The 25693-nt window shown below is 39.8% G+C and overlaps 1 protein-coding gene across 1 annotated transcript in view; it reads left to right on the forward strand.

The window, feature by feature from the left end:
• Positions 1-695: 695 nt before the first annotated feature.
• ITGA4 (integrin subunit alpha 4) overlaps positions 696-25693 on the forward strand; it is an 80700-nt gene continuing 55702 nt past the window's right edge. The window contains exons 1-7 of the mRNA XM_059051958.2: positions 696-1164; positions 1488-1609; positions 19992-20098; positions 20195-20324; positions 22588-22655; positions 23932-24061; positions 25260-25345. Coding sequence (XP_058907941.1) covers positions 968-1164; positions 1488-1609; positions 19992-20098; positions 20195-20324; positions 22588-22655; positions 23932-24061; positions 25260-25345 — 840 coding nt within the window. The 5' untranslated portion in view covers positions 696-967. The remainder of the gene's footprint in view (positions 1165-1487; positions 1610-19991; positions 20099-20194; positions 20325-22587; positions 22656-23931; positions 24062-25259; positions 25346-25693) is intronic.

Consider the following 25693-nt stretch of genomic DNA (forward strand, 5'->3'; position numbering starts at 1 on the left):
CAGTGCTTCCTTAACCCAGACTCGCCCTTGGACTCAGCAACAACCTAAACTGCCTGCCTACGCCTTTCAGCTCGAGCCACTGCTTCTCAAGCAAGCAGCCGGGACTTTAGAGGAAGTATGGGGAGGAAGAAAGTGGGCATAGAAGGGTGCAGGATTCTGAGTCTTGAAGTGATATACCATAACGTCTTTATCGGGCGCCTTCAGGGAGTGCGCTTTCTGTTTAATTTGTGGCTCCCCAGTGGTTGCTTATGTCCCCAAAATCAGGTATACCGCTTAACTGTCAACGAAAGATCAGGACAGTTCCTCGCCGCAGTCCCTCCCAGCGCCCAGGTTTGTGGTCGGCCTTTGGGCCACGCCGGGCAGGCTGAGGAGCCTCTGCGTTCATAGTGGGGCGCGCGCGGGTCGGCTTGGGGCCACGCCGCTAAGCATCTAGGCCTCAACCACGGATAAAAGGCGAAGCCCCGGACCCCTTCCGGTCCCACTCTTGCAGTCCCGCGAGCCCGGAGTCATCCTGTGCTCCGGGACTAGGAGGCCCCGGCCTGGACGCGCGTTCTGCGCTGCCAAGGACCCCTAGCGCCCCCTACAGTCTCCCGCGCGGGGAGACGGCGTCGGGTCCTGTGCCTCCGCAATGCGCCCGGGACCCCACCCAGCGGCCCGCGACCCGGGACCACGTGAGCACCGCACCTCCAGACTGCAGAAACGGGGCGTGGGGGCCGGCGGGCGCGCAGCATCCCCGGCCACCTCTGATCGCTCCGCCCGCCGCGGCCTGACTTCCCCTCCCTCCCTCCGTCTGTCCCTCCCCGCCACCCCCAACCCCGTCCCGCCCGCCCTCCCGCCCGCCCGCCGGCGCCGGACACGCTGAGCCTCTTCTCTTGGGGCGCTCTTCCCCGTGGCCGACCGTCTCATCCCGCGCAACTTTGGGACGGACAGTGGCCGTTTGGTGTTGAATGTTCCCCTCGGAGAGCGCATGGCTGCGGAAGCGAGGTGCGGGCCGGGCTCCCGAGGGGCCGCCGTATGGGAGGCGGTGATGCTACTGCTGTGCTTGGGAGTCCCGACCGGGCGCCCCTACAACGTGGACACCGAGAGCGCGCTGGTTTACAAGGGCCCCGCCGACACCCTGTTCGGCTACTCGGTGGTGCTGCACAGCCACGGGAAGAACCGATGGTGAGTGGGGTCGGAGGCGGCGCCCTCGGCATCTCAGAGCGGCGGGCGAAAGGCGCTTCAGGGATTCCCTGCCCGGTTCAAACTTTCCTCCCTCCGCGGGAGGCAGGAGGGGAACCGTGCGACGGCCAGCTCGCTAGAGAAGTGCTTGGGAAACTAACTTATCTTGGGGTGGCAGCACCCGGGGTGCGTTCTGGCGCCAGGCCCTGGAGTTTGGGGTGGCGGGTTGGGTGCGCGGAGTGGTGGGCGGAGGAGTCCGTGAAGACCCGGAGTTCAGTGGGCAGCACGGCTCACGTCTGCGCGCACGTGCCCATTGCTCACTTTAGGCTCGTAGTCGGGGCGCCCACGGCCAGCTGGCTCGCCAACACTTCAGTGGTCAATCCTGGGGCGATTTACAGATGCAGGATTGGAAAGAACCCAGAGCGGACGTGCGAACAGCTCCAGCTGGGTGAGTTGGACCTGGGGCCGGGAGCTAGTGACCCACTCTCCCAAACACACACACACACACACACACACACACACGTGAGCCCCACGGTAGCAGAAGTCCGGGAGCTAGTGACCCACTCTCCCCAACACACACACACACACACACACACACACACACACACGCACACACGTGAGCCCCACGGTAGCAGAAGTCCTGGAAAAACTCGTGTTGCCTATTACTTCTACTTTAAAGCGAATGATTTTCACTGTCAACTCTACGCCATCTTCCCTTCTAAACATAAAATTGGTCTCCTTTCTGTCAATATTGTTCTCCCTTTTGCTTATGACAATGATTGCAGTACTCTGACCAAACTATGTGGAGAAAAATTTCTTATAAAACCTTCTCCTCACCTCTCCCCTCCACGCCCCCACCCCCACGCCGCAAAGTGTAAAACACCTCTTAAAGCCTCTCAGCACTTTAAGGACAGGATCCAGCTAAGCCAAGACTTGAGAATTTTATTTCTATCTTTGACCTATCAGCCTTGTTAAAGAACAGGCTAAGGGGCAGATCAGGAATAGCAGCTGGAATTGATCCCATACCCTGTCATTTAGCCCAAGGGCTTTCTGAAAAAGAAAATGATACACTTTTACTTAGATATGAAATGTAAAAGGAGAGCACAAGAAAAAATTGGCATCTCCACTGTTAATATAATTAAAATGAAGTTTAACATATAATTATTAATTTTTCTTTCCAAAAACGCCGATGTTAAATGGATACCTCTATTTGAAATCATTTCTTAGTGTCTCTTCTTAGATCTGTGACAGCTTGAAAAATGCCTTCTGATGGGGGAGAGGAGAAAGTTCATGTTTCAAAGCCAAAAGCAAATTTGCTTTGCATAGACACATGAGAGAAGAAAGGGGAACTAATATCAATTCAGACCCTATCTTGCTTCAGACATTGTTAGGAACTGCTATATATGTTTCTTGTTTTCCACAAAACACCACTGGATCATGGTTGGCATTGTTCTTACTTTACACGTGAGGACTCTATGACTCAGAGAGTTGCAAGGACTTTTTCTAAAGTTATTCAGCTAGTGAATGGAAGATGGGACCTCAAGTCAAAGTCAGGTCTGCTTGTGTCCAAAGTCCAAGCCCTTTTCTTTCCTGTATGCATCTTCAGTGAAAATAAAATTCAATGACGAGTCCGATATGTTGTCTGCTGAGCTGATGAGTCATCTGTGAATGGTGAATAAAAGGTCATAATTGGTACCTTTTTCCTGTTTATCTTTGCTGTCAATGGACTTTTGGGATAAGCTAGTTACTGTATCTTTAACACTCCCCTCCCCCCATTTTTGGTAGTAATCTTTGCTTTTTCTCAAACTGGGAAGCGGCTTCCCTTCATTGAGAATGAAGTCAAATAGAGTATGCACATAATGGAAGTTTATTTTTGACTCAGCATCCGTAAGAGTCTAAGAGTTGTCTGCAGTGTGTAGAATAGGCCCCAGCCTCTCATTAAGCATCTTCCATCCCCAAAGGCAGACTAGGAAAGCATAACATATTCACAGACCTATCCATTTGGAATAATTCTGCAAAGCATAACTTTCATTGCATGAGAGACTTGTAGGATGAAGAATTAGGGAGTGGAGCAGACAGCCTTGATCTGCCAGAGGATCTTGACAAGGTCTCAGGGGGGAATGTTTTATTTTTGTTGTCCTGTCATAGTTTCCTGATTCATGACATTATAACTACTGGTATTTAGCTCCTACTTTCTGTCTTGGAAGGGCACTGAATCTATTTCTAGATGCCTGTATTTAACTGTAAAGATCCTGTCATAATATTATATAAAATTTAAAATTTAAGATAATAATACCTGTCACAATTGAAGGAAAACCTAAATTGATTGGGCATGTGGAGCATAGGGGTTGACTACAGAAATATCTACAGAAAAATGTGCACATGGTAGATGTTCAACAAACATGAATTAAGTGAAGATGTACTGGATGGATAAATGAATAAAAGCAAAGTGAAAGTTAGTCATCGACCTGATTGGTGAATAAGAGAATTAATTAGAAATGACAAGCCGAAGGGATGTTTTTAACTTTCAGATTTTTGATCAATAAAAAGGTTTCTACTGAGATGAAAGGCAAAAAGGAAGACAAGATTTCTAGTCAGCCAACTGGTTGAAACACTAATAGCTGTAGTAATAGCTATGAACATTTGCAAAAGAGTTGACTGAAATTACTTCTCATACAACATTTCAAACGATGTATCTTCTCTTCCTTATATGAAGGAATTATGTGTTTCAATTCAGCACAGACTCAGAAGTAACTTGAAGCTGTAAAATAAGGGACTGAGGATAATGTCTAGAAAGGAAACACTGAAAACAATATATCGGTAACTAAAGACATTTAAAAATTCTCAGGTTTGTGGACTATGAAGAATTTTCAAGGAAAAAATACATACACAATCGTCTAAATAAGATGGCTTCAGTTCTTCTGTCTCAAATATGGGTGACTATAACATATGCAGAATGCTTAGTTCAGTACCTGACATACAACTGACATTCAAAAAATATTAGTTTATTTTTTATCTCTATTTTCTACTTAAATCTAAATCTGCATTTTATCTGTTATAGGCAGGTTGAGGTTATAAATATGGACAGTTAATAGATGAAACCAAAAGTTAAATGTGTAAATGAAAAGGTAACAGTTGAAACACAATGAAAAATATTTTTTGTTGGCCCAACCAAAAAATCTTATAATAACTAAAGATTCAGCTATGACTGCCATGTCATAAAATGTTTTCTTTCATTCATGGCCTAATTTGCTATCAAAGAGATGAAGTTGAAAGATCTCTTAAAATGGTGCCAATCTCCTACACAATTCAAAGTGCTATCTACGTGGACTAGTCTTTAGGTCTCAGAATTTCAGATCAAAGTTTGATTCAGATAGACGCCTTCCCTCAGAAGAGGAGTCAATACCCTTCCCCCCTACCTCCTAACCCCTCTTCCCTGCAGTGGCTAATGTTGTCCCATACTGTGGTATATTCACTGTAGTCATAATCAGAAGTGAGCAGCAAAAGCTTGTTTATCTAGAGTGTTCAGGGTATGAGATGTTGAGAATCAGATACCCCTTTTAGTGAAGTGAATTGACTGTAGAAGAGGTGCATTTCTTCCTGTGTGCAAACAGGCTTTTTCTGCCTTCCTGCCTGCCTAAGAAGTGTCTCTCCCCTCACTTCCTTGGTACTGCTCTCTGTGAACCAGAGGAAGGTAGGCTCCCTATCAGGAGGGTCTGAATCCAAACTTGTTCATGAAGACTCCATGTCTGGGGAGGCCATAGTGATTTCCACAGGTTCAGTTGCTTTTCCACTCAGGTGCTTTGCATCCTTGCTAAGTTTTTAAAAGGAAACTTTGATCACAGATGGTTGCTAAATTAAGGCATCACAAATAATGACTTCATTAATGTATTTATCCGTGGATTTCCAGTATTTAAACAATTAGAACATAATAAAACACATAAATGGCTACAAAATTATACTAAAAAGATTACCTTTATTTGGTCATTCAAAGGCATACTAGATCTTTCATTACTTTGAAGTTGCCACTAGTAGCATTATACACGTGTGTTTGGGTGTGCACACGTGCACACACACACACACTTGTCTGGGTAATAGAGGCTAAAATTATACAATTACACTGTCCAGTACAGTAGCCACTAACCACATGTGGCTATTGAGCACATGAAATGTGGCTAGTTTGTAGTGAGAAGTACTATAGCGCAAATTACGTTCTGGATTTTGAAGACTCAGTACCAAAAAAAAAACCAACATACATACACACACACACACACACACACACACACACACACATACATATACATAAAAGCTCTTAATTTTTTAGATATGGATCACATGTTGAAATAAATATGTTGAAACTAATATTGATTACATTTTTAAATGAAAATATTTTGGATGTATTAGGTTAAAGAAAATATATTATTAACATCAATTTTACTTATTCCTTTTTACTTTTTAAATGTGACTACTGTAAAATTATTTCATATGTGACTTGTATTATGTTTCTGTCAGACAGCACTGTTCTAGAGAAACATAACTTCCCTATGTAAAATAACACTAACTTTTTAGCAGGTGCTTTCCCAGTGTCTATGCATATAGTGATTGGAATTTTCGCTTTTCTAGACCAGTGTTGTATAGTTACTAGACTATAGTTACTAGACTAGCTCTCTCCTTGTACCTCTTTTTCTTACTAGAAAGAACAGTGGTTTATTAGGTTAATCATCATTATTCCCCTTCAGATTTCTTTCTGGAAATTATATTGCCTTAGCCAGCCTCCTGATTTATATTACATAACCTACTTGGAGGAGGTTAAGTTAATTAGCATTTTTGTCATTAAACTAATGATTACCTCACTCTCACTTCTGCCTGATTTGTAGGAATTATTAGCTTAACAATAAAAGGTAAACCTCTCACTGTTGAAACTTCAAATATGTCCTTGATGACTTTCCTTTTCTTTCTCATTTGTGATACTCTTTAAATTGTAGCTTATGAAGATGATGTTGATACAGACTGGTCATTTTGAAAAATCACCCCTGAACAGAGGTTGTTATGCTAATTATGCACAAAATTAAGACAGAGAGCTTCATGAATAAACCATCGTATTACAAGAATTGTTTCCTTATCTCCAGCAATTTCCCAAACTCCATCTCTAGAAGAATGGTTTCCACCTAATTTAAGAGATGAGATTTTTCTAAAATGTTTTTTATTTTTTGCCTCAAGTTTACTTGACCACTGGGTGATATTTCTAATGACTAAAAAATCTCTCCCTTTGGCAACAGTTCTTGGGCCAGATATGGTAATCCATTGTGCTTGTAGGTCATTTACTGAGGGATGTCAAAGGGCGAGAACCTGGGCATACAAAAGAAACACGGCCCTTGCCCCAAGGGGTTTACAGTCTATAGGTTAGGTTATTATAAGAAAGTATGGTGAGTAGATCTAATCTGTTTAGGAGATTAAAGTGATGTCTTCCTAAGGAATTGATGTTCTAGTGGAAAACTGAAAAAAAAAAAAACACAACAACAACAAAAAATCAAGAGTTAGCCAAAGGAAGAGGTTATGGGAAAGGGTGCCAGACAAAACAAACAGTGTTTATGAAGACCCTGATGTCTTTGAGAGGGCGGCATCTTTGAACTGAAAGAAAAATGCATACAGTTGAACTGTGGAGTGTGAAGTGGTGATAGGTTGGAGAAGTAAGCAGGGATTATTTGTTTTACAACTTGGTAAGCTCTCTGGAAGCTGAAGAAGCCCGGGCTGTCGGCACGCTCACGTGTGGTTTCACACTCTTCCTCGGTGTGTGCATAGTGCAGTGGAGGCTGGTGCTGGGTGTTGGGCTGGGGGTAGCAGATGCACAGTTGGAGGTGTTGGCTCCAGATGGGCGTTGTGGTGCCGAGCCACAGAAGGCAGACCCTGACGCAGGCCCACAAAAACTTACAGGGGCCCCAGCTGTCCGTGTGCTCCCCCACGGCTGCACGCTTTCCCCTGGGCGTGTGCACTGCAGTGAAGCTTGGAGACAGGCAGAGGGCTGGTGGCATGCAGATGCACAGCTGTAGGGCCGAACTCTGAGCCCTGGCACAATGGTGGGGTCAGCCATAAGGGTCTAGGCTGGTGTCTTGCCCTTGGGCTTTGGTGGATACAGGGAGGGGCTCAAGTGGCTGGCTTCTTATACTAGGGTAGCCACAGAGGCCTGGGATGACGGGTGGTGTGGTTTCTGGGCTTTTCAGTGAGAGAAAAGGGAGTGGGGAGGAACCCAGGCATCAATTAACACTAATACCTGTGGAGCAAAAGCTGGCAATATCTGCAGGGGGTCTACAGTGGCTGTACTGGCCTTTGGCTTAGTCAGTGCTGAAATCTGCTATTTTCCTGCAGAGCAGGTCTCCATGAACTGGACTTTGTAATTATTAAACGAGAGAGATGAAAAAGAAGGTTTCAAAATGTTACCCAAGGTTCTGACTTGGGCTGTTGATTAGATGATGGTGCTATGTCCTGTGAGATGTAAGAGTAAATATCTGGAAATCAGTTGGATGTATGGGTCTGGAGGGCAGGAGAGGTCTGTGGGGGCAGTTCAGAGTTGAAGGTAATTGGCATAGAGATGGTAATCAAAACCATGGAGATTAATGAGTTTAACCTGGGAACCCTCTAGGCTGAATAGATCATCAGTCCCAGGAGAGATCCCAGAGGCTTCCTACAACTTGAGAGGCGGCTAGAAGTGTTGCTCAACTCTGGCTGCAACCTAGATTCTCCTGCAGAGGTTTAAGAATACCAGTGCTAGTGGACTCCTCCTAAATGAATAAAATCTCTGGGGGTGGGTCTAGGGTAGGATATTGTGATTTATAATAAGAATATATTGATATATTTGGTCTTCACCCTCATTTCTGGCGCAGAGATCCTAAAACCCTTGGAGTTTTCTAGAGTGATAAATATATCTTTTGTTATGTCAATGAGGTGACTTTGACTTTAGGACCTAAGGATGTGGCTGGTTGCCAGTGGCACCAACCATATGATTAGATGGTTGGAACGTTCATTTCTATCCCCCTGACCTCCAGCAAGAGAAGAGGGGCTGGAGGTTGAACCAGTTGCCAGTGGTCAGTGGTTTAATTAATCATGCCTATGTAATGAAACCTCCATAAAAACCCAAAAGGACAGGGTTGGTGAACATGTGGAGATTTTAGGACTAGTGGTGCATTCAGAGAGGACCTGGAAGCTCTCTGCAAGTTCCTCATGCCTTGCCCTATGTGTCTCTTCCATCCAGCTGTTCCTGAGTTACTTCCTTTTATAATAAACTGGTAATCTAGTAAGTAAAATGCTTCTTTGAGTTCTGTGAGCCACTCTAGCAAATTATTCAAACCAAAGGAAACTTCAATAGCTGGTGGACTTGATTGAGGTTGGCATCTGAAGTGTGTGCGTGTGGGAGGAGCAGGGGTACGGGAGGAAAGCAGTCTTTTTAAATTTTTCATTATTTTAATCAGCTATTAAACAGATACACCCGGTGTATTTTTACCTTTCAGGTTTCTTTTAAAAGTTCTATTACCCATTAAGGAAGTTTTGTGTATTTATTAAAGTTGCCTAAATTTCCTAATACTATAGAAGATAGTCACAAATTACTAAATGATAGTAAGCTGTTTTTTGGTGTTGCTCAGTAATGCACTGTATTTATTTATTTTTCTCTTTGTACCTTTTGACTCCTTTCACCCATTTCTCCCTCCCCACCCCCGCCTCTAGCAACTGCATATCTGTTCTCTCTATCTATGAGCTTTTTTCTCTTTTTTTTAGATTCCACGTATAAGAGAGATCATACAGTATTTGTCTTTCTCTATCTGACTTATTTCACTTAGCATAATGTCATCGGGGTGCAGTCATGTTGTTGCAAATGACAAGGTTACATTCTTTTTTATGGCTGAATAATATCCCATTGCATATGTGTACCACAATTTCTTCATCTACTCATCCTTCAGTGGACACTTAAGTTGTTTCCCATCTTGGCTATTATAAATAATACTGCAATAAATATGTGGGGTACATAATATTTTTTCGAGTTAGTATTTTCATTTTCTTCTGATAACTACCCAGAAGTGGAATTGTTGGATCATATGGTAGTTCTATCTTTTATTTTTTTAGAAAGCTCCATACTGTTTCCATAGTGGCTGCACCACCAATTTACATTCCCACCAACAATGCACATCCTTTTTCTCCACATCCTCACTAACGTTTGTTATCTCTTGTCTTTTTGACAATAGGCATTCTGATAGGTGTGAGGTAATAGCTCATTGTGGTTTTGATTTGCATTTCCCTGATGATTAGTGATGTCGAGCATGTTTTTATGTACCTCTGGTCTATCTGTATGTCTTCTTTGGAAAAATGTCTATTCAGGTCTTCCACTCAGATTGTTTGCTTGTTTTACTATTGAGTTATATGAATTCTTTATATATTTTGGATATTAGCCCCTTATCAGATATATAATTTGCAAATATTTTTTTCTCATTCAGTATGTTGCCTTTTCTCTACAGAAGTTTTTTAGTATAATGTAGCCCCACTTATTTATTTTTGCTTTTGTTGATTTTGCTTTTGGTGTCAGATTTAAAAAATCATCACTAAGACCTATGTCAAGGAGCATGTAGGACTGAACCCTTAACCTGTGGGATCTGACATTATCTACAGGTTAAATAGTGTTACAATGGAGTTGAATTGCAGGACACCCACCTGGTATCAGAGAATTGCTTGTTGATGGTGTGAAGAAACTTCACACCATCTGGAATTGGGTGCAGAACCCTTAGTAGTGCATCAGGAGTTTCCAAAGGTCCCCAGATGATTCCAATATTCATCCATGGTTGAAAACCACTGGAGAAGAAAAAAGAGCCTGAAAAATAGATTGAGAAGGAAAAGCCAGAGAGGTAGCTAGGAAATCAGGTCAATGTGGCACTATGGAAGTAGAGGAATGAGAGATTCTTGCGAAGAGATCAAGTAGGTTAAGAACTTAGGAGGTTTCTTTGGATTTAGAGAGAATTGGTTCATTAGTAACCTTGGTAAGACCAGTTTTAGTGGTGATACCAGACTTCAGAGGGTTGAGAAGTGAGGAGTGCAAAAATATTGGTGGCAGATGTCAACTCTTTTAACTGGGTTCTTCCTTTATTAAATAAATTTTATCAATTACTTATGCTGGTACTGGGAATAGAAAGGTGGCTAAGATGACTAAAGCCCTGAAAGAACTCAGGGACAGGAGAAACAGGGAAACAGATAATTACTTACAAGAAAATCTAACATGCATAGTGATAGAGACACACAATGGGGAGAAGAAAGTGTTTGGATGATGAGAGAAGTTTTCCTGGAAGAGTAATTGAGCCAGTTCTGACCAGTTTTGATGAGCATGTAGTAAAATCTCAGTGAATGTGAAATGGATGGGTGCATTTCTCAGATTTGGGTGGAATCTTCTGGGGTTTGCTGTATATTTCAATATTGTTCCAAGAGGTCTAGGCCAGCCTTGGGTTCCAGACTCTGCCTACTCATACCAGGCAATCTAAAGAATACACACTTCTGGGCTTCCCTGGTGGCGCAGTGGTTGAGAGTCCACCTGCCGATGCAGGGGACACGGGTTCGTGCCCCAGTCTGGGAAGATCCCACATGTCGCGGAGCGGCCGGGCCCGTGAGCCGTGGCCGCTGAGCCTGCGCGTCCGGAGCCTGTGCTCCGCAACGGGAGAGGCCACAACGGTGAGAGGCCTGCGTACCGCAAAAAAAAAAAAAAAAAAAAAAAAAAAAGAATACACACTCCTGAGAGAGGAAGCTTGGAACTGACTGACTTTAAAACAAGGGGATTTTAATTTTAGGAAGAGCTGGAGATATCAAATTAAATATGGACGTGGACTTGCAAGTGACAGAACTGTGCTCAGTAATGCAGTGTGTTGGTTCTGATGCTCTCAGTTTATCCCCAAGAATTTTTTTTTAATGATTTGAAATCTTTTTTCATATAATTTATATGAAATACTGTAATTCTCAATGAATATGTTCAGAAGTACTAAGAGTATAGATTTAGTTATCAAATTTCTCTCTCTCTTTTTTTTTTTTTTTTTTTTTTTTTTTTTATGGTACGCGGGCCTCTCACCGCTGTGGCCTCTCCCTTTGCGGAGCAGAGGCTCCGGACGCGCAGGCTCAGCGGCCATGGCTCACGGGCCCAGCCGCTCCACGGTATGTGGGATCTTCCCAGACTGGGGCACGAACCCGTGTCCCCTGCCTCTGCAGGCGGACTCTCAACCACTGCGCCACCAGGGAAGCCCCTCAAATCTCTTTTGCAGGAAATATTTTGTGAAGTGGATTAGACATGTCCTTTTAAAATGATACCCTTTGTAGAAGTCTCTTGTCAACATCTACCCTCCGTGAAATCTTTCTAGGTCCACCTCACCCCAGTGCTATTCTCTGGTTTCTTGTGACCATTTTCTAGTATTTATTAGAATATCATTATTTTGTCTGCAAATCATTGTCTCTGCAACATCTTATCCCACAGTTTAAACTTTGAATGAAAAGATGTCCTCTGTTATTGGTAACCCCTCATCTCAGTCTGATACTACATTGATTGGTACAGAATGATGCCATGGACTCCCTGACTAATTTTTACTTTTCTCACATATTTTTTTTTTTTTTTTTTTTTTTGTGGCACGCAGGCCCCTCACCGCTGCGGCCTCCCCCGCTGCGGAGCACAGGCTCCGGACGTGCAGGCCCGGCGGCCATGGCCCACGGGCCCAGCCGCTCCGCGGCACGTGGGATCCTCCCGGACCGGGGCACGAACCCGTGCACCCTGCATCGGCAGGCGGACCCCCAACCACTGCACCACCAGGGAAGCCCTCTCACATATTTTTAAGCCTCGTTATTAGCCTGACCTCCTCCTCCATCCTACCCTGTGAATTCCAAAACCAGGCTCAGAACTTCAGTATTGACCACTGAGCATTAAGTGAGGGCAGGTTTCCCTGGAGTTATTTTTCTGTTTACATTTTTGCATTATTCTTATTTCAAAGACACTCAAAATGGTATCTATATATTAGTGATACTTTTTCAAATGAATGCTTAAGTCTAAGAGATTAGTTGAAAACCATGGAAGTAGAGAATTGTCTTTCCTTATTTTCTAATGTTGGAAGTTAATGTTATATAATAAGTTATTATAGAAATAAAATAAGATTATTAATAATGTTGATACTTGGGATTCATTCCCTGATTAACAGTGAAAAGTACTAATAGCAAATCATTGTAAAGTGGTGTAGAGTGGTGGATGACAATATGGGTTTGAATCCTTCCTTCCCCCCTTACAAGCAGTGTGATTTTGGGCAAGATGCTTAATCTCCCTTTGTTTCAGCTTCTCCATCTGTGAAATTGGCATAATGATAATAATACCTGCCTCATAGGGATATAACGAAAATTAAATGACTTAATATACATGTTTACATGTATTAAAAGTGTGCCTGGGGCTTCCCTGGTGGCGCAGTGGTTGAGAGTCCGCCTGCCGATTCAGGGGACGTGGGTTCATGCCCCAGTCCGGGAAGATCCCACATGCCGCGGAGCGGCTGGGGTCGTGAGCCATGGCCGCTGAGCCTGCGCGTTCGGAGCCTGTGCTCCGTGGCGGGAGGGGCCGCAGCAGTGAGAGGCCAGCGTACCGGGAAAAAAAAAAAGTGTGCCTGGCACATGGAAAGCATATAATGTGTTATTTATAATATAAATAATTGTATAATTATTGTAAGAAAACATTCCTTCTTTAAATTATGCACAGCAAATATATCCGTTGCTGTACATTTTTCTGCTGTACTTAGTAAAAATACTTGTATAGGTTTTCTGTAGGAATTTAAAGAAGTTTGGGCCTAAGGCACCTGGAGGAAACCCCGATCTTAGGTTCAAGCTCACAAGCAGGATGGTTTTCTAGGGTTCTGAAGTCTAGTGATGTCTCAGGATCAACTCAGATTCATAAAATTGCAACCATCAAGCTTGCCTCTGCTGCCAGAACTTGTTCACCTCTGTGTGGAACTCTCTTCCTAAATACAACACAGTAAAATAAATACAATTATTAAATAAAAAATGTAATTAAAATAATATGAAATAGAGGACTTAAAGAGCTGGCTTTTTCAGGCCTGTGATTATAGGAGCTGTTTCTCACATAAATTGAGCATGATTATCAACCATTATCAGATTTTTATTAGGAAGTCGGAGAATATGACACTTCAACATATTTTTCCAGAAAAAAACACCTTGGAGAATGGTTTCTAATTTTGATGTTTAATTTGATATTTTGACTCTTGTTTGCCCCTGGATGACTTGGAGGAAATGGTCTTGGAAGTTTAGTTCTTTCATGTCGCATATCTCCTGAAAAACTTGGGTATTTCACTTTTCATTACTCCAAGTTATTGTTATTGCTGTTAAATTCATGAACATCACTGTTACCTTTCAGAAACATCTCCACCACATTTTATTAGATGTGTGGGAAAAGTACACAGTTTAATATAATAAAAATAATATAATGAATTTAATACTAATTAGTGTCTGATAAGAAACAAAAACAAGGGGCCATTTGGCTTAAAGAGCTGAAGGAAGGCTGCTGATCCAACCTCACAGCATTGTGAGCTCCCTCTGCTGGTGTGTCCACATCAACGCAGTGTGGGTACCCTGGGGAAGCATTTACCATTTCATGAACACCTACTAGGTGCCAGGCAGTCTTATATGCACAGGCACACATTTCTGTAAAACCCTCCAGTGGTAAGCCTTGTAATCTGGTCATATTTGAATTGGTTTGTTTGCTTTTAATCCCATATATTTTTTCTATATTCTGAATCTTGGCAAATGAAGGAATTGTATGATTATTTTCACTCGGTAATTATTGCTTCTACAAATAACGATATCTTGCATGAATGAACATAGAATCTTCATAGAGTCTTTATAGAATCTTTATAGAATATAGAATAGAACAAGGGTCATTTATTTTTCAGGATTATTTCAGAAAAATTTCTAGTGGAAGAGTTTGAAAATACAGGACTCATCTTTCAGTGGAATAGAGCTTCACGTTAAAAAAAAAAGTAATTGGTGGAAGTAAGGTCTTTCACTCTTTTTCTGAAACTTGAAAATGATGTCACATCTTTTGAAAGATCAGATAAATGCATGTGTTGTCTTTGTAGCCAGAAGGCCAGTCTGAGAGCCCCAATCACATGTCTGAACTGATGAAGCCACAGCCCAGTGACGCAAGCAGATAAACCAAACTTGTCATTGCATCCAGAAGTCCCAGGCTCCCCTACCCACAAAGTGTGTCACTCAAGCTGTCAAAAGTTTACAGAAAGAAGACCTTTGAGTCTGGTCTTTCCCCTTGGTCCTTCCTCAGTAGAAATGCCAAAATACTGAGAACTGATCTCAGTTGAGGAAAAGGTCAAGGTAAGATAGGGACCAAGTAAGTAACATTTTTTGTGAACAGTAGAAAGTTGACTGTATAGTCTGTGGGCAGACTTGTGATATTTTACACACTTTCAGCTGAAAAAGAAGGTTTAGAAAGTAAAATTTATCCAGATAATTCATATGTCTGAAATATATGTACAGTTCTATTGTATATACTCCAGATTTGTGGAAAGTAACTACTTTTAGATCTTCAATTTCTAAAAACTTTTGATTTCCTTTTTAAAAAAATTCTTTTCCATTACGGTTTATTACAAGATATTGAGTATAATTCCCTGTGCTATACAGTAGGACCTTGTTATTTATTTTATATGTAGTATTTTGTATCTGCTGATCCCAAACTCCTAATTTATCCCTCCCGGCCCTTTCCCCTTTGGTAACCATGAGTTTGTTTTCTGTGTCTGTGAGTCTGTTTCTGTTTTGTAAAAAGTTCATTTATATCATATTTTAGATTCCACATATAAGTGATATCATATGATATTTGTCTTTCTCTGTCTGGCTTACTTTACTTAGTATGATAATCTCTAGGTCCATCCATATTGCTGCAAATGGCAGTATTTCATTCTAAAAGGTTTTGATTTTTGATTCTAATCTTTTCTATTTACCAGCCCCATGGATTTGGGCAAATCACTTTACTTCTTTAAGATTCTGTTTCCTCACCTGTAAAATGGGATTGATAACGCTGTCCTCTGTGCTACTGTGAGAAATAAATGAGTTAATGTGTATGGTAAGGGCTCGCTGACATTGATAAGCCACAAATATGTTATGGAGGAGGATATATACTATGACATATGTGCAGCTTAATCGTATCTTTAACTTAATCCTTAATATAATAACGTCAACATCAGCTAATGTGTTCTTGCTTTCTCTGCCAGGCTCTAGCCCGAGCCCTTCACATATACCTCATTTAGTCCTCAAAAATCCTTGCAGAACCCCTCTGAGACAGGTACTTCCTGGAGGCTCAGCTAATTCTCAGTCCTAAATCATTCTACTCACATATCGCACTTTGTAAACTCTTTAAACCTGCAAACGCTGTTTTCCTTCAGACCATCTGTTACTGTCTTAAAACTTAAGGGACTAATATTTTGGAAGTAGGAGAGAATAATAGAGAAGGAAGAAGACCTCTCCAAAGCTTAGATACCTGAGAGTTTGGTGAAAATTTTGTAGTAGTATCCTCTAGTAGAGGATTTTGTGGCGGTATAAGAGGTTTCAGAATTCCATCCCTCAGCAAATATTTTGTTCCTGCCTACTGCATGTAAGGCCCTGTTCTGTGCTGTGGGAATGCCACAGTCAACAAAATATTCAGTCTGCCCCCATGGAGATGACAATCAAGAGCAAATATCTAGTCTTCCATAGTCCTGTCACATTTTGGCACTTGGAAAAAATGGCACTAAAACAGATGATGTGAATAAGAGCAAAAAGGACAAAGGGGGGGAAGTGGTAAAGAATGTACCTAATTGGCTTTGTACTAACATCCTTTGTATCCATCTATCAAAATTACTGCTTATTCACATTTATATACTCATGTATGCACTGAAACAAAATCAATAAGTGGAAATAAAAACTGAATAGTAAGCATACATCTTTATATTTTCTTTCCCAAGTGAAAATCGAAAGAGAAAAAAAAGGAAAGAGAAGGATGGGCTTAATTTTTAGAATAAGGCGTACAGTTTTTATGTGCTTTATATTTTTAATCTCTACTGGGAAAATGCATTCAACTGTGCTAAGAATTAGTCATTCTAGTTATGTAAAAGCATGGAAAATTATCACATGTTAATTTCTGCTGACCTCTTTTATGTTGAACCATGTAAAGTACTTTTTTCAATTATGAAGCTGATTTGATTTTCTGAGTTTAGATCAGTAATGTATGAGCTGAATTGAAAACCAGATTATAAATCATTTCAGCATGACATTTGGATAAAATGTAAAGATAATCTGCATTTATTTATGGTGTTCTGTCAGGGAAATTCATGAGAATTAGCTTTCTCATGACAGTTCTAATAATCTTCATTTCTGACCAAATTAGAAATACTGTATTTCCACGTGAAGAAAATTGGCTTAATATTTGATATCCTATTACAATATTTAGGTGAAGCCAAGGAGAGCAAAAAGGTATTACTACTGTTTTCTAAATGGAGTAGTTCCTTTCAGATATAACACAGGAAGTAGCATAACCATGTACATTGCAGAGCAGTTGTTCACAAGCCCAGCTGCACACTACTGTTACTGGGGAGATGTTTGAAAAATTCTGATGTCTGGGTCTCAACCCAGGCACATCAAATCAGAGCCTCTGGGAGTGGGACCAGGTGTCAGTATTTGTTCCAAACTTCCCCCCTCCCCACCATCACCCCAGGTGATCCTCATGTCCAGTCAGGGCTGAGAACCACGAGAAAAGGCATGGCCTCCAGAGCAAGGAAGTTAAGGCAAAGCTCCGGAGGAGCCCTGAGCATAAGTTGGTGATGTGAAGAGCTGACCTCTCTGCCAAGATTCTGCAGGCATTACAGAAGTAAAGGTGAAAAGCTGCTAGAAATGAAGACCCAGATCAGTAGTGGGGATTCATAGGCTGTTCTTTGAACTGATTTTGTCTTGTAACCAGTGCTGAAAGTACCTCAGGATTCTCTTTGCTGTTGGGTGCTGCTCTGTGGCAGAAGCGGTATTAGGAAGTGGAAAGAAGAAACCTGTATAAGCGTGAGTCTGTATGTCTGTCCACTTACTAGAGTTATCTAAGTGTGTGACTCTAAGTGTGAGAATCTGAGCAGTGATGACATTGTGATGTCACCTGGTGAGGCTAAAACTAAAACAGAAAGGATGCAATGGGGAATAATCTGTGGACACAGAAAACAGTTTTATAACACAAGAGTTTCTCTAGTTTTCATTTTTAAATCTACAAATAATGGGCTTCCCTGGTGGCGCAGTGGTTGAGAGTCCGCCTGCCGTTGCAGGGGACATGAGTTCGTGCCCTGGTCTGGGAAGATCCCACATGCCGCGGAGCGTCTGGGCCCGTGAGCCATGGCCGCTGAGCCTGCGCGTCCGGAGCCTGTGCTCCGCAGCGGGAGAGGCCACAACAGTGAGACGCCCGCGTACCGCAAAAAAAAAAAAATAAATAATAATAAAATAAAATCTACAAATAAGAGAGCTCAGCTAAGAAACAGATGACAATTCACAATTTTTGTGCATAAGAACTTTTGGACCATTTTCTTCAGCAATTTACATGGTAGTTTTTGGTTCTAAACTATTGTATGTTTACTACGTACATACTATTATATGTTTTTAAACATTGGGGTGGCATCTCTAGAACAGTACATTTGTTTCTAAATATTGGCCGTAATCTTAATGAAACTGTCCATGAAATATACCACATTTCAACAGAGATAATGTGTTATTTGTGAACTCTGTCCTCTCCTGTCCTTAATTTTCCTCCTGCACAATTGCTTAGTTAACTGAGTGTTGACTATAATTTTAGAAAGACCTTGGTATTTTCAGAGAAGATACTTTGTTGAAGTAGCTATTGGGATAAATAATAACTTCAGCTTCAGGTAGACGAATCTACCATTTATCATCTATTTTTGACCTTAGTAAAAAAAAAAAAAAAAAAAAGCAACTGGCAGTTTTAGTAAAAAGTCAAACTGAAATTTGCATGACAATGAAAATTTATTTGTCATTCTTTCACTTTCTTTCAATTATGTTGGCATTGTGTAGCCACTGTAACAACTTTCTGTGTTAGATCTTACCCATTCAGTACTACAATATAATTGTCTTTCCCTTCCCTCTCCCTTATTCCTTCCTTTCTTTATTAACTTGAATATAGAAACCTTATGCTTCCACCTGGACCATCCTTGATCAAGGTTTGGGCTGCAGTAATATCCCCTTCCCATTCCAAGAAGACATTGCTAATCAACCCCAGCATTCTTTTTCCAGACAGATCCTTAGTCGTATTCCTCTGTCTCATGTTCTTGGCGGGCACTACCAATAGGTGGGAGTTGACATTACTATTCTCCAAGAAAATTGTCCAAAAAAAGATTATCCATACACCATCGTAACAATGTTCCAGATCATGAGAATCGCCTGGGGTAATCAGAGCCTCACTTGGACCAACTAAATCAATCTCCAGAGACGGGGCTAGGAAACTTTCTTCAGTTTAGCTGTGTTGAAGGGTTGGTTTGTCCTGAACAACATTTTAAGAGAATGAACAAATGTTCATAAAATGTATGCACAAATACTTTTCCACACTCCTTAAAATCTCTCTTACCCAGGAGACTTACTGCAAATAATTTCACTTTCTAATACTAACCTCATCTGTGAAGGTATTCTGAGTTTGCCCAGGAAGCATTATCTAGGGGTCAAGGTTATAAGTGCTTGATGATTTAGTGTGTGGTCCCTATCAATGTATGAAAACTTGGTACCAAAATTAAGTTTAAAAAAAAAAAAGTTCCATGTCCCTATCCAGTCAAATTGATGCAAATGTATTTATCTGCCTTTGGAATGGAACTGTCATGTAACAATTGAAGTGGGTGGAAATAGCAAAAAGAATCTTAATATACTGCATCTTATTCTCCCCCGAAATCACTTACTTGAAATCACATTTAATACAGGATCCCAGCTACAAAGCAAATAAGTCACTTTAACAAAGAAAAAACATTACTGGGATGATCACTTTTTCTTGTACAGTTTAGAAGTATTGCCTGTGTGTAATATTTTATTTTTGGCTTTCTGGCTATTCATGCCTTTGTGAAAGTGCCTATTGAAGTTTTTCCTTTACTAAAATAATCCAGTTTTTCAAAGTCTTTTTGTCTTTGTTGAAAACGTCACAGTCCACTAAATGTAAACCATAGGGCAGTTTGTTTTAAATGCTGGCATTATTAGTATGTTAATTATACACAGCTGCCTTCCACATGCTCAATCATCACCTCCAGCTTCAACAAACTGTGACTTCAATGCCGAGGACCATATCGTAGTACTTCTATTCTTAATGTCTCAGTACAAGAAATGTTTAAAAAAAGTACTCTGAAAATGTTGCTTACATTGCTAGATAAATGATCAAAACAAAGATGACATTCTTTGCCAAGTATTACACAATGCAGTTGGACTTGCACAGCCAATGTTGTTTTAAACTGGTTTCCCCTCTCTTAGTCATGTTGATTAGCTATCTCCTATATCAAGGCCATCTCTTCTTGGTGTTACCAGTCAGAGGGCATTTCTACAAACAAAAATCACCTGTGAGAGAACAATTGTGTTGGCACAGATTAACTGACGGTTACCCCATCAATGTGCACCAAATGTGTGACGACAGGGAAGCAGGGAAAGGGGGCATTCCACAGAGGGCTGAAGGAAAAAACACTGGGGATAAGCATGCGTGTTTGTTTGCTCTTGTAGAATAATATTGTTTTCAAGATAACTGATGAAATTATTTTCAAATGCTGTAGGTAGCCCTAATGGAGAACCTTGTGGAAAGACTTGTTTGGAGGAAAGAGACAATCAATGGTTGGGGGTCACGCTTTCCAGACAGCCAGGAGAAAATGGCTCCATCGTGGTAGGTTATTGAAATTAGTCCACTGATCACATCGTGAAATCAGATACCCTGGGTGTGACTTTCACATCATGTGGTCTACTTTTATGTTTTATTCAGACTTGTGGGCATAGATGGAAAAATATATTTTACATAAAGAATGAAAATAAGCTCCCCACGGGTGTTTGCTATGGAATGCCCTCTGATTTACGAACAGAGCTGAGTAAAAGAATAGCTCCGTGCTATCAAGGTAAGGCATGGTTTTGATATTAACTGAATCAAGAGAAATAAGTGAATGCCTGTAAAATTTTTTCTTCAGTTTTCAGTTTTGGATGTTTGGTTTGGGGTGGGAGGATCTTTGAAATAGCTATGTTTCCTTTAACTACTCAGAGTATTATTTCCTTTTTTACCCAATTGCAGTTGCTTTAATTTTCAAAAATGTACTGTGTTTTCAGGACTAGGAATTCTACAATTTAATTTGAATAATTCTAGCATCTAGTTTAGCATTCCCACTTTAGCATTAAATATATTTTCTATTCAGTATAAGTGAGTCTAATGCCCAGCAAGTGCAGGACACTTAAAATCATGAAATAGATTGAAAAATATGATCAGAAGCAAGAAAATTGTTTACGTTTCTTGCTTTGCCTTTAGCTTCCAACAAGATTTAGAAAGATTCAAAGTATAAATGTAAGCAGATCTTTCCCACTCACTGTCTTTTTTATTTCCTCAAATTTACTTGTTTTCCTTGAAATTGCAAGGGATTGATATCTTAAATTTGAAAGGTCTTTCCCATAAAAAATTTAGGTCATGGTTAGTGCATGCAGAGCTAGGACATAAACTGAAATGAGCAAAGTTAGAGGTAAATGTCAACAGAGTATTGAAAAAATGATAACTGCATCAGAACTAAAATTCTGACAATGTGTCTTTGGAAAGAATAAAATATATATGAATGCCAAGTTCCAGTTTTTCTAACCAAAATGATTATCCCAGTGTCCAAGGGAAATTTCTATTACTTGACAAAACTTGGAGCAAGTATGCAAATTGAGTTGGTTTTATTAATATTGGAGTCTTTCCTCCCTGGAATTTGATATAATAGAAAAGATTATATCATCTGTATTCCTAATTTGCCTTTGAATGCCAAGAAGATAAAAGGTGAATTTTAACTTCTCAATTGCAGTAAAACTTACTCTAGCTATTATCCTCTTTTTCATAATAGTTTATGGTTTACGCTTTAAAACATTTCACAGTAGAGGCCTCTCTCCCTGGCTGTAGCGGTCTTCATGGTCATTTGGGGTCTTGCAGTCTCTCCATAATGCAAACCTGACCAGCCTGAGTCATAATCTCCAGTTCAGATGAGGCCTTTTCCCTTGTGAACTTGGTTCCCTTTAAAATCAAGTGTGCAAATGTTTGACAATAGGAATTAGCTGTATAGGCTGAAGGAAACCTGTCCAAGGACAGTCTAGTAGAGATGCAAGCTAAAGACACCCCTCAACTGCAGCACCCCTCCCCACCTAGCTGGCCCCATGTCTGGGGCTTTTAATTGCCCCAGCAACCACTTCTGACTGTTCTGCTGGTGTGAAGTGATGCATTTGACTGCTTAATGTTCTGCAACTCTTGTCCTGATGCTGGCTGGTCCCTTCACAAAATGCTGGTGCCTCCCTGGGTATAGATTTCAGTCCTGTACATTTTCTCATGTGTTCTCTGGGTGACTTTGTACATGGACATCCAATGTCCATGGATGACAATGTGCAACCCCCCCAAAAAATATATATATATGTATGTACGAATATATAAATAAATAAATATATGTATAAACATATACCTAGCCACATTCTATGAAAAAAAAACCATGATGGCAGAAACCTAAGACACCTAAAATTATGGTAATATTTTTTAAATAAAAAAATGTATATAAGACCAGAGAAGATATAAAAAGGAATGAAAAAGCATGACAGGGAGTGGTCATTATAAATGACTTAGCAATTTATTTAACATTTCTGGTTAGCAAAGCCAAAACGAAGATGTGGTCCTGTATCTTCATAGAGGTTTACTTATGTCAGTTCTTCAGGAAAAGCAAGTTTTGTGCCCCTAGTAAGTTTCACAAAGCAACCATTCATGCGGGCTTTGTAAGAAGAGACCCTCCATCTCCATGCAGATCTTGACTCTTATTTTCAAAAATCTAGGCAGCCTATTTTAAATGGAAACCTGAACTAGAAGCCACAAATCCTACCTCTGGCTTAGATACTCACCTGACAGCTTTTTGAGTGTATGCTACATGTTCTTCCCATGGAAAAGAGGCTGGGTAGATTTTTCTATTGCTATTTCACAAGGATATTTTGAAGATCAACATGGGAGAGATTTGTGACCTTAAATTTTACCACTTACTATTTTTTAAAATAATACTGTAAAAGAGCTCTTAAAAGGTATACTTATAAGGATTTATAAATAAACAAAATTATACAGATTTTGTGTTTTAAAATGAAATAGTGAATTGTTTTTCTACTTTATTTTAGATTATGTGAGAAAATTTGGAGAAAATTTTGCATCATGTCAAGCTGGAATATCTAGTTTTTACACAGAGGTAATTGTCCCAAAATAGCTGCTATGGATGTTTACATATAGAATTTTAATTTGACTTAGAAGATTGATATTATGCTTTGAAGAAAAAATTGTATAATACCCAAATAATATGTCTCTTAAATTTGAGTGTAATAGAACTTAATTTTCACCACTCAATATTCGACATATGTATTGATAAAATATTAATATTTAGATGGCTGTGTCACGCAAGACCAACTAAAAGTCTATACTAAAACAGGTTACTTTTATGAAGAATTTAATAGAAATCAAAAGTAGCTGTAGTTATTTGTTAATTTAAGCATTGAAAATGTCTAGGTATGTTATATTTAGTTATTAAATTGGGGGAGGAGGAAGCGTATGAGTTAACACTTTTCATTAGAAGTGTGAGAACTGGGAGATTTAAGAACTTAATAACATCCTCTTAAATGAGATATGGTCCCAAACTCTATTATCCTCTTTCTAACACTATCACATACACAGTGAAAGATCACAATTGTACTCAACTCCTAAATCTCCCAGTTTCTCTCAACAACCCATTGTGAAGTTATGAATGTTTTCTAAATCTTTGTAGACAGGTTGTATCAAGCCTTGGGTTAACAATTTCCTTAAATATTGCCTAGTATGGAAAAATAATAATGCTTGCTTTCTTTATATTTAAATTGACCTTTTTTTTTTTCAGTTTGGATTGTTTAGGAAATTTAGAAATGTTACATAGCTTTAACTGCTGAAAACTTTTCATATTTCACCAGACAAGTGTCTGCTCTTTCCTTTCTTCTAAATTCCTACATTTATCATCAAATATTCCCCAATTTCATTTGAGTTGGTTTTTTTTCCAAGCTAACATTATTAAGGAACCTATTCACTAGCTTTTTGCAAATTGAAATAAATTAAGTCCATTTTTTACTCTTTGGCAACACACAATTATCTCTGTAATGAGCACTAATGAATTACCCCGATAGGGTTTACTTTAATAGAAAACCACATTGCCTTTCTCCCCAAAGCTTACTCTAGTGTTCAGTGATTCTACCTTTGATTTTAAAGTCCACTGATGAGCATGAAGTGAGAGTTTCAGCGTTTCTTCTCTGAAATTCTCATTTTAGGTTCATTAGCTAGCTTCTCTGGGTTTTTTGATGTGTTTTTAAACTCATAAAATGCTTACATTTCAGAAATTTATAGAAATGTATTTTTGTCACTATTTACTTGAAGCATGTATCTGAAGGAGGTTTTGGGTGGTGAGATTAAACTTTTAAATGATGATAAATTTTTTTTTCTTACAGGACTTAATTGTGATGGGAGCTCCAGGATCGTCCTATTGGACCGGCTCTCTTTTCGTCTACAATATAACTACAAATAAATACAAAGCTTTTTTAGACAAACACAATCAAGTGAAATTCGGAAGTTATTTAGGTACTATAAAAATGGACAAACTCGAATTATCTCTGCCTTACAGATACTAGTAATTATAAATAAGGGAAATTGTATCTTCAAAAGATCAAAATGGCCAGTAGTAATTAAAAAGCCATTTCAGAAACTCCCTTTTTAAGGATATAGTCTCTGAAACTTCAGTTAACTTAATATTTTACATGTGTAACTGTTATCATCAATATATAATTCTTAGATTGGAACTCCTGGTTTAGCTTCCTCTTTTGCAGTAAATCACTTGTAAGCTTATATCTTTATACAGGCAACTTGTTATTATAAAGATGGCATCTATTGACTGCCTGTAATCTCCTAGGAACTTTTGTAAGCACTCTACATGAATTAACTCATTTAATCATGAATGGATGAGTAAGTATAGTTTCTTCAAGGACCAACTTAGAGTCAGTGGGACTGAAGACAGCATTCTAGACAATGGGTAACATTATGAAGAATATGGGTCTAAAAACGGTCCATTGACCTTTGCCTCATAAGTTCTTAGAATATTTCCCAGAGCATAATTATTTTTATCATTCTTATTGTAATTATTTCTGAGTATAGGCTGTTCACATTTGAAGTGAATCCCCCCCATTCATACAGAAGGAATTTATTTTTAAATGGAAGGAATTCATTTACAGTTCAGCATTTACTTGTTTATGGTTGAAGGATATCTTGAAACATTATTTGAAAAACGTAACTTAGTATTATGCCTTTTATCACATGATAAAATAAGAATATTTTACCCTTTGTGTAATCATACAGTTTTATCATGATAGGAAGGTTTCAGGGCAAGGAAAGTTGAAGTTTAAGAAGACTTTTTCTTTTTACTTAAAGTTCAAAATGTTATATTTTACATACGCTAAAATATTTCTGTTGTAATTGTAGAAATTACCATGTCCTAATATACAGAGACTAACAAACCACATGTAAAGGTACTGTCTTTAGTTTCTGAGACTTAAACATATAAGCCATATTAACACACAGATTAATAATTGCTTAAAGCATATAATAACCAATTTTGAATATTGCTATTCTAAATATTCTTAAAACTCTATGCACTGTAGTCATTTTGAATTCAGTCTCATTTAATTATGAATGGATTTATGATCCATTCTATAAGTGAATTTATGATAATGAATTTTACCCATTGCAAATGATGATTCTCATACTTGTCTCCATTTTCTTGAAGGATACTCAGTTGGAGCCGGTCACTTTCGGAGTCGACACACTACCGAAGTAGTTGGAGGAGCCCCTCAACATGAACAGATTGGTAAAGTAAGTTACATTTTTATATTTATTTCTTCAAAAAGGTTCATATAGGGGCTTCCCTGGTGGCGCAGTGGTTGAGAGTCCGCCTGCCGATGCAGGGGACGCGGGTTCGTGCCCCGGTCCGGGAAGATCCCACATGCCGCGGAGCGGCTGGGCCCGTGAGCCATGGCTGCTGAGCCTGTGCATCCGGAGCCTGTGCTCTGCAACAGGAGAGGCCACAACAGTGAGAGGCCCATGTAGCGCGCGCACACACACACACACACACACACACACACACACACAAAAAAAAAAGGTTCATATAGATTGCATGAGAGAACAAGATATTACAGGAGGAACTACAAAAATTCTAAGCAG

The sequence above is a fragment of the Kogia breviceps genome, chromosome 2 (genome assembly GCF_026419965.1).
Source record: "Kogia breviceps isolate mKogBre1 chromosome 2, mKogBre1 haplotype 1, whole genome shotgun sequence".
Lineage (NCBI taxonomy): Eukaryota > Metazoa > Chordata > Mammalia > Artiodactyla > Physeteridae > Kogia > Kogia breviceps.